At 39.8% G+C, this 14,390-nt stretch overlaps 1 protein-coding gene across 5 annotated transcripts in view; it reads right to left on the reverse strand.

The window, feature by feature from the left end:
• Positions 1–12,698: 12,698 nt before the first annotated feature.
• Positions 12,699–14,390, reverse strand: part of GTF2E1 (general transcription factor IIE subunit 1) — a 45,451-nt gene continuing 43,759 nt past the window's right edge. For 2 of the 5 annotated variants that reach the window (XM_032347499.1, XM_032347492.1), the window contains exon 6: positions 12,706–12,953. In XM_032347499.1, coding sequence (XP_032203390.1) covers positions 12,947–12,953 — 7 coding nt within the window. In that variant the 3' untranslated portion in view covers positions 12,706–12,946. Of the gene's footprint in view, positions 13,490–14,390 lie in introns of all 5 variants that reach the window. The other 3 variants (XR_004286875.1, XM_032347517.1, XM_032347482.1) reach the window with 3 other exon arrangements.

Consider the following 14,390-nt stretch of genomic DNA (forward strand, 5'->3'; position numbering starts at 1 on the left):
TGACATTATTGAAAGTGTAGGCTTGGGTACACTGTGCAGAAAGACTTCTAAATTAGCTTGAGCAATTTATAGACAGTCTTTTTTAATTCTCTCCAGCCCACCTGCATGACATATAATACAAGGCATACAAAGAAGAAAAAGAGGTCTTTTTAGTGTGGGTAGTGAGCAAGGAGAATAGGAAAGTAGTAGTGACAATACCTGTACTTTCCTCCCTATTCTCCTATTTTTGTCTCAGGATTGGACATCCTTGTGGTCTGATCCAGGAATACTCCCCTGGAGGTAGATGGGGCCAATGATGAGTTCATAATTCCTCCTAGACCATGGCTCATCCTCGTCACCCTATTTTCCTGTACAGGAAGATCAGAGGCAACAGGTTGGTATCATTTGAAGAGAATGGACGTAAATGTCCTAGCCCCAGTCTGTACAAGATTCAGCCCTCTAATTGGTCCCATCTTCCTGACAGCAATCATCACTTCCTCCTTCTTCCCTTTACTTCCACAAGATTGGTACCAGACAGAAAAGGAATTTTTCCCTCATTGATTTATTTCTTCTTAACTAGACCCAGTCAGAGGAACCGGAGCCTCGCTTTTATTAGCTTAGTGCTAGGAAAACAAAGTGTATTAATAAAGTTAATGAACAGAGCGATTTTATGGCCAGGGACTGCTGACCAGTATGTTTTCTTTGATACTGTTGAAACGAGAACATACTCTGAACCTAAACATACTCAGTCTGACATTTACTCCCCTCCCAAAGAGAAATAATCCTAACAATCATCTCTAGGAAGTTTCCTTACCTGAGCTGGGCTCCTTTTTCCTCATATTCCAAAGTCAGATAATTCAAATGTCCTCCACATCGGAATGGGAGCCATAAAACAATAGTGTACAGGGAACAGGATGATATTAGGGAGCTGGCCCAGAATCAGGTCTGGATTTCAGTACCAGCTTCTCTATCCACTAGCTATGGGATTCTGGGTAGATAAAAATACAGTTGATATGTTGAGACTTATTCGAAAGTTTGTAAATTAGTACAGTCCCTGGAATCTATGAAGTGCTTAATAAATATTAGTTATTTTCTTTTTTTTTAAGATTTTATTTTATTTATTTGACAGACAGAGATCACAAGTAGGCAGAGAGGCAAGCAGGAGGAGGGGAGGGGAAGCAGTCTCCCTGCTGAGCAGAGAGCCTGATGCAGGGCTCGATCCCAGGACCCTGGGATCATGACCTGAGCTGGGATCATAACCCGCTGAGCCACCCAGGCGCCCCAATATTAGTTATTTTCAAATAGTTTTCTAATATATATGTTCATTTCTTTTAAAAAAAAAGATTTATTTATTTATTTGAAATAGAGAGAGAGAGAGAGACCATGATCAAGAGGGGCAGAGGGAGAGGGAGAGAGAATCTTAAGTAGACTCTGTGCTGAGCACGAAGCCCAATGTGGGGCTCGATCTCACACCACCAGGATTATGACCAGGATTATGAAACCAAGAGTCAGAGGCTTAACTGACTGTGCCACCCAGGCACCCCCAGCTTGCTCTTTTCTAGTATTCAGTTGCTATGCTTTCATCTAAAATAGTTAAGAAACACAGTAATAGTTGTCACCAGCTCCTTAGAATCCTAGCATATTATTAGAGACCTAGTATGACCCTCCTTTTGCAGATGAAGAAACTGAGGCCCAGGTAGGAAAAAGGACTTTTTCAAAGCACACAGTCAGTGAATAGTAGAGCCAGGCCTCTAAACCAAGTATTCTGGTCCCTGACCCCCCAATCCTATCCCCAGTTATACACTCCTTTTTTTTTTTTTTTTCTTTTCAGGAAGGAGTAAGAATTAGCTGTATAACCAAATGCAGATTTAGATACTAGTATATATGATATATAATTATATGTATATAATTCTGTATAGAGAAATTTAAAGTATTATCTACAGTGCTTTAGCAAATCATAGCACAGTGAAGTTTATGCTGAAAACTCTCACTTCAAAACCCTGTTCACTAAGTAATATGGAATCATGGAAAGAACATAGAAATGAACTGAGTAGGCTTAGATTCAAGTCCCAATTCTACTACTTAACTGCCTGCATGACCTTTAGTGATTTGTTCAACACCTTTGAATTTAATTTCTTCATCTAGAAAATGGGGATGTTAACCCCTATCAATGGTTTTTGTGAATGTCAAGTACGGGGGCACAATCCTCATCATACATTGGCACCCCTCTTGATTCCCCTGATTTTGGTGCTCTGTGGGAAGCAAGACACTCTCAGAAGCTTGTGAGATGGGAACTATGTTTGAAAGGAAAGATAGTGATCTATTTTCTTTGCCACTAGTGGAACCGGAACATGGTACTTGGAGTTTCCCCTCAAGTTTGCTTGTGAGCCTGAAGTTGTTTTGTAGAACTGAAGTTGTTTTGTAGAAGCTCAGGAAGTATGACAAGACCTGGGGTTACTTACCATGGGGTTATTATATCTAGATCGTTCAATGCTGGGTCTTGGTTTTATTGGCTGGACATAGAGCCACCTATGAACCAGGATTATATATATCCTAATCCTCACAACATTCCCTTGGTAAACCTTCTTATGCATTAAGTATTTATAAATATTTATATTTATAAAGAAGGAAGGGAGGAAGGAGGGAGGGAGGGAAGGAAAAGAAGAGATGAAGGAAAGAAGAAAGGAAGGTTGTTTCGAGGATGCAACAGTGACTGGCTCTTGAGAAGTAGGAAATAATGTTTTGAGAGTTAATCTATACAATCAATCCATAATGGATCAGATCAGTATATGCAAAGTCATCTTAAAGAAATAGTATAGATTCTTAGACAAATAGAACTTGAATAAAATCAGTTGTTTCCCAACTTGGCTAATGATCCTTGTGAACATTCAGATTCCTAAACCCTTCCACAGACCCAATAACTTAGAATTTCTAGTAGATCCACAAAGGTCTTTATTTCGTTATAAGTCACAAGATGCTTTTGGGGCAATCAGCCCCACCCCGGCCAGCAGACTGGCTTTGGGAACTATAGTTCCACTTTAAGAAGTATGAAAATGAGAGGCAGCTGGGTGGCTCAGTGGATTAAGCCTCTGCCTTCAGCTCAGGTCATGATCTCAGGGTCCTGGGATTGAGCCCCTCATCTGGCTCTCTGCTCAGCAAGGAGCCTGCTTCTCCCCTTCTCTCTCTTTGCCTACTTGCGATCTCTCTGTTAAATAAAAATCTTTAAAAAAAAAAGTATCAAAATGATTAACACATATAAAGAGCAACGTGTAGGTAAGAAAAGGGTTGTTCAGCAATGGAAATGAGGGGAAAGGGCACACTTGGCACACTCTAAGGCAAGCAAGATCCTGGAATTTGATCCCCTGCCAGAAACATCTAGAACATCTGGAGGGTAGATTCCTGTTAAGAAGATGCAGAGATGAGCAGAGCTTGACATTATTGAACATTTGAATCATCTAAATCCCCTTGTCAAAGTTCCTTGCTCACTGAGCAACCTTCTGATGATCTCTCTTCCCTTGCAACTGGCCTATAGGGAGAAAAGGAGATAAGGTCAAATGTTTCCAACTGTAAATTAATAAACCTGTATTCTGGTTATATATCAGTCTCTTGCGAGTTAGTATGAGTCAGCATCCCTGAGTCTGACCAACTCAGGAGCTCTGCCAATATTGAGTTTCTGATGCTGCAAAGCTGAGAGCCTGAACTGGGACCCCAGTGGATTCACGAGTAAAAGTATCCCATTCAGGCCCCACGAAGCCAGCTGGTTAGCCTCTCCTGTGGAGAGGAGGTGAAAAGGAGCCCAGTTCCCAGGGAAACACAAGATGAAGGATTTTCTTGATACTGCATGTGCTTTACTGGGTACATGAATTTGAAAGAAAGGGTTAGATTCTTATTATAAGAACCTGTTTCTCGGAGATGAGGAATCTGAGCATAGTCACTTACCTCAGACCAAAAGTAAATGACACAGCTAGAACCAGAATCTGGATCTTTTGACTCATATTTTCCTCACTTCCTCTCTCATTTAATAAAGAGAATACCCTAAACAGAACCCTAAAGGAGCACTAGAAACACCTGAGTAAGAGTAGGGCTGTGTTTACATGCGTGTATGGGGGCTGGGTTAAAGACACAGATATGCAGGGGCAAGTTGAGAGAAGAGTAGTAGAGAAATCAGATCAGTGGTGATAAGAAAGTGCACCAGAATTTTTTCTTATCGAGGGGAATGAGAAATGATTTAATTTAATTGAACATATTATTTGTTGAGCACCTATTGTGTACAAGGCCTTTTGTGTTAGGTGCTACCAAGAGGAGCAGAACTCAGGAAAGAACACTTTAACATGTATTTTGGTGTGATGAAGATTGAACCCCAAATCTTTTTTCCTTCTTTATGATAGCATCAAAGAGTGCAATCAACCCTGAGGGTGTTTAAAGGGAGATGGGAGAGGGGAGATTGTGGTCGTTGAGAGGCTGGTAATTGGGACTCTGGCAGCCAAAATCATTTGGAAACCCGGGCTTGATACATCTCATCAGGGTTGAACGCTTGTGTAAAATCCTTGGGCCTGAGCGGGTGGGGAAGATGCAGCTTCCTCAACACTTTTTCATCATTGTATTTTATCTTAGGTCTTTAAGTCCTTGGTAACTTCACCAGTGACAGTTCCCAAAATAAGTCCTGGTTTTGTTTTTTTTTTTTAAATGCTTTTTATAATCACATGAAAACAAAATCTAGATTTTGGAGGCCCAGGAATTATGCAAGGGGCAAGTCTCTGGGCTCCTCTTTCTCCTGCACTGACCCACAGTTGGGACAAGGTGCTGCAGCCAGACCTCTTTTAATGAGCCCACAAACACTGCCCTGTGGCTTGCCTCAGTTCTCATATTTTGCTAACTGGTTGATCCATTTTTCTCTGCATAAATCTGTACATTCTGTGTGAGCAAACATTCTAGGGTGGCAAAGGGAGAGAAAGCTGCCTGTTCCCCACCCGATCGGTTCATGTCTGGCTGGATCAGCCTCCCACCTCTCTGGCTGATTCATCAGGCTCAGTCTATTCAAACAGATGGAACTTCTATTTAGGTATTTTAATAGCATGTATTTAAGATACCCTATTGAGAATTTGATCTTACAGAGGTTTGATGAAGTGTTGATGTGTTAGGCTTACTAGGCAAACAACTTCTCAAACCAGATAATTTAAATCAATTCAATCAAGTATGTAACTAAGGGCCTACTGTGTGTCAGTGTCTGCCCAGCATTGAGTTAATAGAGCCAGAAAAGAAATAGAATGCTTAGCAGACAGGCCCTTGGGAGCTTCTTTCTCTGGGGAGAAATAGCACATACATGGATGTCTTGGTAATTTTATGAACATTTTTGACTACCTACAATGTGCAAGAGGTTTACACAAATAAGCAGCTAAATAGGGTAGTGCCCACACCTCTTTTACATCAAGGTTACATCAAACATTTCAAGGGGGAAATGGCTCTTTTGTGTCATGATGAGAAAAGCACCTAAATTGAAGGTTCTTCAATGCATCATGTTCCTTCTTGACACCATGCTGTTGCTTTTACTGAGCTAACTTTAAGTGATATCCACTCTTTCACTTTGTGCTTATCCAAATGTCATCTTTTTTTTTTTTCTTTAGATCAGATCTGACCTTTTCCAAAAACTTCTTACTCCTAAATTTCAGGCAATAATGGTATCTCTTCTTCACAACCTTTGTTGGTAACATGTGTTTTAGGACTTCAGTTTAGTACCTAATAGCTTACACTGTCTTATATTTGTCTCTAATCTTTCAGGTTTGTGAGACTTGGATAATCAATACTATAAGCTCTTTGAGGGTAAAACTCAATTCATACTTATTTAATCAATATTTGTTGAGCAACTACTTTGCCCCAAATCACCACTGTAGGAGAAACAAATATAAATAAGAAAAGTTCTTGCTTTCAAGGAGCTTATATATGTTGGCTACTGTGAAATGGAATCCAAATCTCCTTCTGTAAAGTACTTAGCCTTGTGTCAGATATATAGTAAGTCTACTAAAAATGGACACCATTATTAATTATTTTTTCACTGAGACTGGATGGGAGACTGGAAAGTAGAGATAAGAATGGAGATAGGAAGCTACAACTGTTAGGTTTGGAGGTGTGTAACAGAAAACCCAAATCAAATGGCTTAGGCAGCAAAGGGAATTTATTGGCTTTTCTAACTGAGAAAGACCAGAGTTACCATAATGATTGCTTATGATTCAGTCAGGGCTTTGGCTTCATTTCTTTAGGACTCCTTTTGGTACTATCCATGTGTTGGCTTTATCCTCAGTCTGGTTGCAAGATGACTGTAATAATTCCAGGCTTCATATTTACACATAACGTCTAGAGGAAGGGAGTATTCATCTCTTCTGGTGGCTGTCTTAAAAGTGAGGAAACTTCTTTCCTCAAGACCCCAGCAAATCTCCTTTCTTATCTCAGTGTACCAAGTGAGTCACAAGCCCCAACCAGTTCCTTGACCAAGGAGTGTCATGGACTGCTTGGCTTAGGTTAATTAGGTTCCTTGTGCAGACAGGGTGAGATTACTGTGAGTTAGAATGGCCTGCTTATACTGTAGTTAACAGCCAACTCCCAAACCTCAGTGGCTTAATACAGCAAAAATTTATTTCTTGCTCTCTACAGGCCAATGTAGGTCGGCAGGGGGAGCTCTACCATTATGGTCACTCTGGGACCCAGGCTGATGGAGGCTTCATCTTGACAAATGATTTAGCATCACTGTAGCAGGGGGAAAATGACCTAGTGAAATCCTACACTGGCTCTTAAAAGTCTTCCACCTGGAAATTATGTAGATCACTTCTATTCACATTTTATTGGCCAAAGCAAGTCACATGGCCACACCTAACTAGGAAATGCAATCTTACTATGTGTCTAGAACTAGAATATTTACAAATAGCCTGAATCATGGCTACAAATACTCCTGGCTCAATCAGGACCACCTGTATGTATGACTGTAGAGTTAGCTTCTCCTTAAGTACACGTACTTCTTTGGAAAGGAGATCCCTTAGCAAAAATCAGGTACTACTAGGAAGGGAGCAATGGATGTTGAATAGGCAACCAGTAATGTTTATCATAGAGGTTATATGCAGGCAAACTGATCTCAGACATCAAAGAAATGGAGAAAGCAAGATAACATATAGTTTGGCAAAGGTCAAGAAGGAGAGAAGCAACCACTGTAGGAATGTTGCCATCCAGAGATCTGCACTGCTGGAAGGGCCCAGATGAAAATAAGCAGCATAGCCAGTAGGACATGAGTTAGTATCTTTGCTGCTGCACTCCCCAGCCCAGGCATAGGAACATAAAAATCAGATCAGGAAGATATGCAGGGATGATGGATGATTTGAAGGGCTTTGTGGGAGATCTTCAGTTGTTAAAGAAGTGGGAGAACTGAAGAAGTCAATGGGTTCTCAAATAGCCAATGGGGCCAAAGTTATAATATAACCCAGAGCCAGTCACATTCTGAAACTAGTTTGTCTTGAGAAGTAACCTCTAACAGTAACAAAGATTTGTAGTACAGACAGAGGAAATGGAATCCAAATCATAGAAAATGGAGAACCACCAACTGAGAGAGATACTGAAATAAAGATGAGGACTTCTGTCCCACTGGGCCTACCCATAAAAAGAGGGTCTCCATGGGAGAGGAGAGTGTGATTTTACATTAGAGCCATGTTTCTACCCAGGGGAGGTAACAACAGAATATAAAAGAGAATTCTTCTAGCTCCACAGTCAGAAAACTTGAGTTTGAGGTCCAACGGTGAATATAAATACAATACGGTCAAATCAATTTTTTCAACTTGTTTCCTTAACTGAAGAAAGAAGGTAATAATCTCTCTTCTACCTTCCTGAGAGCTTTATGTGAAGATCAAATGAGATAGGAAAGTGACTTGGTAGACTATAAAGCCCTGGATGGATTGTGTGTATGGGACTATAACACTGATGTGGATCAGTGGGAATAGTTAAGGAGGTTTAGGATTTAGGTGAAATGCTATCTCCAAGTGAATAAGACCCAAAGGGAAATACAGAGTGAAGGTAGAGATTATCAGTGGGCTGCCAGGCATTGTCTCAGACTTTTTTCTCTTTCAAGATCTTATTTAAATGCAAGATAGTTCACATATAGTGTAGTATTAATTTGGGGGATAGAATTTAGTGATTCAGCATTTGCATATAACACCCAGTGCTCATTACATTAAGTGTCCTCCTTCATGCCCATAACCCAGATACCCCATCCCCCGACACAACTCCCCTCCAGCAACCCTGTTTGTTCTCTATATTTGAGTCTCTTATGATTGGCCTCCTTCTGTCTTTATCTTATTTTCCCTTCCCTTCCCCTATGTTCATTTTGTTTCTTAAATCCCACATGAGTGAAATCATAAGGTATTTGTCTTTCTCTGACTTATTTCACCTAGCATTATACACTTTAGTTCCATCCACATCATTCAAATGGCAAGATCTCATTCTTTCTGAAATTATATATATATATATATATATATATACACACATATACATATATGTGTATATATATATATATATAAATATATATATATAATCTTTTTTAAAAAGATTTTATTTATTTATTTGACAGAGAGAGCACAAGCAGGGAGAGCAGGAGAAGGAGAAGCGTGGGGCTCAATCCCAGGACCCTGTGATCATACCTGAGAAGAAGGCAGCCACTTAACCAACTGAGCCAACCAGGCTTCCTTCATATTTTTTTCCATTCATCAGTTGATGGATATTTGGGCTCTCCATGTTTTGGTTATTGTGGATAGTGGTGCTATAAACATTTGTGGTGCCTGTGCCCCTTCGAATCAGTATTTTTGTATCCTTTGGATAAATACCTAGCAACGTAATTGCAGGGTAGTTCTATTTTTAACTTTTTGAGGAATCTCCATACTCTTTTCCAGAGTGGCTGCACCAGTTTGCATTCTTACCATATCCTTTCTCTGCATTCCTGCCAACATTTGTTATTTCCTGACTTATTAATTTTAGCCATTCTGACTGGTGTGAGGGGGCATCTCATTGGGGTTTTGATTTGTATTTCCCTGATGATGTGTGACTGAGCCAACAAATTAGGAAATCTGGAAGATTATGGATAAATTCCTAGAAACATATAAACTACCAAAACTGAAGCAGGAAGAAATAGAAAATCTAAACAGACCCATAGCCAACAAAGAAACTGAATCAGTAATCAAAAAATCTAAGGCCAGCTAACTTTCCAGGGGAATTCTACCAAACATTTAAAGAGTTAATACTATTCTTCTCAAACTGTTCCAAAAGACAGAAATGGAAAGTAAACTTCCAAACTCATTCTATGAGGCCAGTATTACCTTGATTCTAAAATCACAAACAAATACCCTTGATGAACGTGGATGCAAAAATTCTCAACAAGATATAGCTAATCAGAGCCAACAGTATATTAAAAGGGATTATTCACCACAACCAAGTAGAATTTATTCCTGGGCTGCAGGGATGGTTCAATATCTGCAAATCAATCAACATGATATACCACATTAATAAAAGAAAGGATAAGAACCATATGATCCTCTCAATAGATGCAGAAAAGGCATCTGATAAAATACAGCATCCACTCTTGAAAAAAAACTTCGAGGAAGTAGGGACAGAGGAAACATACACATCAATGTCATAAAGGCCATATACAAAAGGCCCACAACTAATATCATTCTCAATGGGGAAAAACTGAGAGCTTTCTCCCTAAGGTCAGGAACAAGACAGGGATGGCCACTCTCACCACTGTTGTTCTACGTAGTACTAGAAGTCCTAGCCTCAGCAGTCAGACCACAAAAAGAAATAAAATGCATTCAAATAGGCAAGGAAGAAGTCCAACTTTCACTCTTCATAGACATGATACTTTATGTAGAAAACCCAAAAAAAACCCACTCAAAAATTGCCAAAACTGATAGACAAATTCAGCAAAGTCACAGGATTTCTATATGCCAATAGTGAAGCAGCAGAAAGAAATCAAGGAATCGATTCCATTTAAAATTGCACCAAAAACCATAAGATGCCTAGGAATAAGCCTAATTAAAAAGGCAAAAGATCTGTAGTCTGAAAAGTACAGAACACTTCTGAAAGAAACTAAGGAAAACACAAAGAAATGGAAAAACATTCCATGCTCATGGATTGGAAGAACAAATATTGTGAACATGTCCATACTTCCACATTCAATGAAATCCCTATCAAAATAACACTAGCCTTTTTCAGAGTTGAAGCAAACAATTCTAAAATTTGTATGGAACCAGAAAACACCCCGAATAGCCAAAGTAATGTTGAATAAGCTAAGACTTTTAATTGCAAGGGATAGAACGCCAACTAAAATTGACCCGAGAATAAAATGTATCAACCCACATAACAATTACAAGAGTAAAATGGCTTTGAGTGTGGCAGGACTCAAGTGTTACGGTTAGAAGTCTTTCTCCATTTCTAGTGTCTGCCTTCATTTTCAGACAGGTTGTCCTCAATTGGTGACAAAGATTGTTGCCATCAACTACCAGTTAAGTAACTCTAGTAAAAAAAGAGAGTGGCTTTTTCTCATTTCAACAAAAATCCTGAGGTAACTGTCTGGCCTGATCATATGCTCCTCTCTGAATCAATCACTATGACTGGAATCAATCCCAGCTGAATCACATGGAAGGAGCATGGGGGAGTAAATGAAAACCACCCACTCCTATCATAGGAAATAGGCTAAAAGGCTTGTTCCGGAAGGGATGATTATGGAGACACAGGACAGAGGAAGGAAGAAAAACAAGGGAGAATTCAAGGCAGAGGGAAAAAAGCAAGTTTGATAACAGACTCACCAAGGGCACTTGGGGATGGGTACATAGTTTAATAAGAGCTGCAGAAAAAGAGATCTGTCCACCAAAAGGACGTATTTAAGAATTCCCAAAGTGGCCCATTGCACTCTTTGAGAAAAAGTACTTGAGGAGGCAAAAGTAGGCACTGTTATAGACTTACGGTCAGTTCTTTGCTTAGTAGGTGCTTTTGTCCCTGTTAGGGGTGAGGGAGGGTGGGAGGGAGGGAAAAGATAGTGTCTGTCTTATGGGAGGTAAACTAATGCATGAGGCATGGCCATAGATGCCCATAACACTGCCATAACTTTGTAGCTCAGTAGGAGAAACAGCAAAGAAATTATCACTAAATTTACTAGAAGTTACAGCCTGTCAAAGAGATGTGAAATATGACTGACACACAAAGCACAGTAGGTCCTCTCCACCCACCCACAAAACATAAAGGCCCACCCTGTTGTGCCTTTTTTCCACCCTCCTACATACACATTACACCTGCGCACAGGCACGTAACAGCAGGGAAGGATTCTCTTGAAACACTATCAGAATCACTCTTTAGATCTCCCAGGTAGATCACTACCCTGAAATGAAAAGCTGCCAGCCTCCCATTTTTGAAGCCAGTGGAAGATGGCTGATTAAAGCTGACTTCATACTGAGCAAATATTTGTGAAAGGCAATTTAGTTCTGGATCCCTCATCGGGATCTTAACAATTGTCTCACCACCACCCCTGACTGGTACACTTCCAAGCATGTTTCACCAGAAGGACCTCACTTCATGTTTAACCAAATGAAGACATTAGCCCACTTCTGACCCTGGACTTAAGGCTTAACTATGTGACAGAGAATAGGAGCAAAGAGATCACAGTTCCAAGTGACAGTACTGGGAGGCCAGGATAAGTGTCTCTTATGACTTAGAGTCTGAATACCAGAAATGGATGTAAAGAGGAACTCAGAAGCTAATTTCTCCAGGAAAGAAAATCCATGACTCTTGAATTCTTACCTCATACGTAGCCCTTCTATTACTCTGTCCTCTGTAGCTGCTGCCAGGAAAGGCTGTCTGGTTAGAAACCCTAGAATTCTGGTATTCTCTGCTAGCCCTCACATCCAAAACAGACATCTGGGTTATAAGCTTTTCTATATTCCCCAGTGAGTGACATTAATCATCACACACAGTTCTGACAAATGTATCACTTTAAAAACAAATGGCACAGAAACACAGAACTATTATATGACCCAGCAATTTCACCCTAGGTATATAACCCCCAAATTGAAAACAGGTACTCAAATGCTTATACACAAATCTTCACAGCAGTATTATTCACAACAGACAAAATGTGGAAACAATCTAAATGTCCATCAACAGCTGAATGGATAAACAAATTGTGATATATATATATACAATGGAATATATTCAGCCATAGAAGAGCGAAGTACTGATAACATGCATACCACATGGATAAACCCTGAAAACACAATGCTAGAGAAGGGAAAGACAACAGACATAAAGATCACAAACTATACAATTCCATTTATACAAAGTATCCAGAATAGGTAAATCCACAGACAGAAGATTGGCAGTTGCCAAGGACTGCGAGGAGGGGAGAATGTTGACCAACTGCTTGATGGGTATTGAGTTTTCTTCTGGGATGATGAGACTGTTTGGAAACTAGGTTGATATATTGGGAAGGAACTAAATGCCAATGAATTGTACACTTTAAAATGGTTAATTTTATGTCATGTGCATTTTACCACAATAAAGACATCCCATAATAAGGAGTGAGGGATACTGATCAGTTGGCATATACCTTTATCCCCTTACTCCTTCCGTCCTTCTACCTGAAGGTGTAGGTGGATCAGCCATTAGGTGCCCATGAAGCAACAAACATTTGCCAAGAACGGGTCTTTGATATCACGAAGAAAACCACAGTAACATCAATTTTATTATGAGACAAATAATACCCCCAATTGAAGAAATAGCATGTTCTTTGTTCTTACAAACTTCCTCTTCAAAAAATGACCTTAACACAGACTAAGTGAACAAATTCACACGTAAGCCTTAGGTTAGATTTAATTGTCATATGTACTTTTGGTTGGATGGTTTCACCAGTTGCCGGGAAAATGCCCTTTGCTATGCAGATCAGCACTCACCACCTGTAAGCATTCCAAAAGGGAGACAATAAATACAAAACAGCATCACAAACATTAGGTATACAAGTAACAACAGAAACTGAAAATAACTATCTTTTATATAAAGGCCACAGTTTACCCCTGGCCTGAACAAACATAATTGTGTAGTCCTTCAATATGTATTGATGACTACTTACTATGTGCCAGGCACCGAGTCAGAGATGGGAGCCAGAACACTACCATGAGCAAGAAAGATAAATTCTCTGCCCTCACGGAGCTTACATTCTAGCAAGAAGGTGATGCAAATGATAAACACATAAGCAATTTCGCATACACTATATATTAATACAATGCATAGGAAGAAGCATAGTGGGCTTCCAAACCTGATTTAGGATCAGCTCTTAGCTCCTCCATCTCTGGAACAGCTCTGCAGGGTCCTCAGTTCCCTCAGTCCCCTAGGAGTCAGCAGCACTTCCAACACCGCAGCTTTCGTCTCAAGTAGTCAAAAACATCTCAGTTCCCCACTACCATTGCTGACATTATCCCCACATTTTACCTAACTTCAGGAAAACAAAACAAAACAAAACAAAAAACAAATAAAAAACCATGCCTCACCCCAACCAATCCCAAACCTAAAAGGTGAAAAATTAAACCCAAAGCAAAATCCATTCTTGTTCCCAAGGACAAAGATCCTACAAACAAAACAAAGCTTATCTTTCTGGTAGAGAGCCAGGGAGGAAAGGAGGGTGGACATAGCATTCAGGTCAAAAACTTGTATATGGGGGCGCCTGGGCGGCTCAGTGGGTTAAAGCCTCTGCCTTCGGCTCAGGTCATGATCCCAGGGTCCTGGGATCGAGCCCTGCATTGGACTCTCTGCTTGGCGGAGAGCCTGCTTCCTCCTCTCTCTCTCTCTGCCTGCCTCTCTGCCTACTTGTGATCTCTGTCTGTCAAATAAATAAAATAAAATCTTTAAAAAAAAAAAAAACTTGTATATGAGGAAAAATGCAACTAATAACTAAGTACGAAAGATGTAACTCTAGCACCTGAAGAAAATGCCCTTGACCAGTGCTGTCCAATAGAAATATAATGCAAGGTACAAATGAGAGTCATTTTTGCAATTTTAAATCTTCTAAAAGTAAAGAGAGGTAAATTAATTTCAATAGTATATTTCCTCTAACCCAAATACCTACAGTATTATATTTTCAACATATAATCAATATAAACATTATTAATACGGTATTTTATATTCTGTATTCATTCCCATACTGAGCCTTCAAAATTTGGTATGTATTTTAAATTTATATAAAACTTATATATAGTACATCTCAATCTGGACTAGATACATTTCAAGTACTCAGTAGCCACATGTGGCTAGGGGCCACCTTACTGAACAGTGTAGCCCTAGAAAAAAAAATTACCTTTTCATGAACATTAAAGCTAATGGTTCCCCAGAATTGAAGC

This window comes from Mustela erminea, chromosome 1 (assembly GCF_009829155.1).
Source record: "Mustela erminea isolate mMusErm1 chromosome 1, mMusErm1.Pri, whole genome shotgun sequence".
Lineage (NCBI taxonomy): Eukaryota > Metazoa > Chordata > Mammalia > Carnivora > Mustelidae > Mustela > Mustela erminea.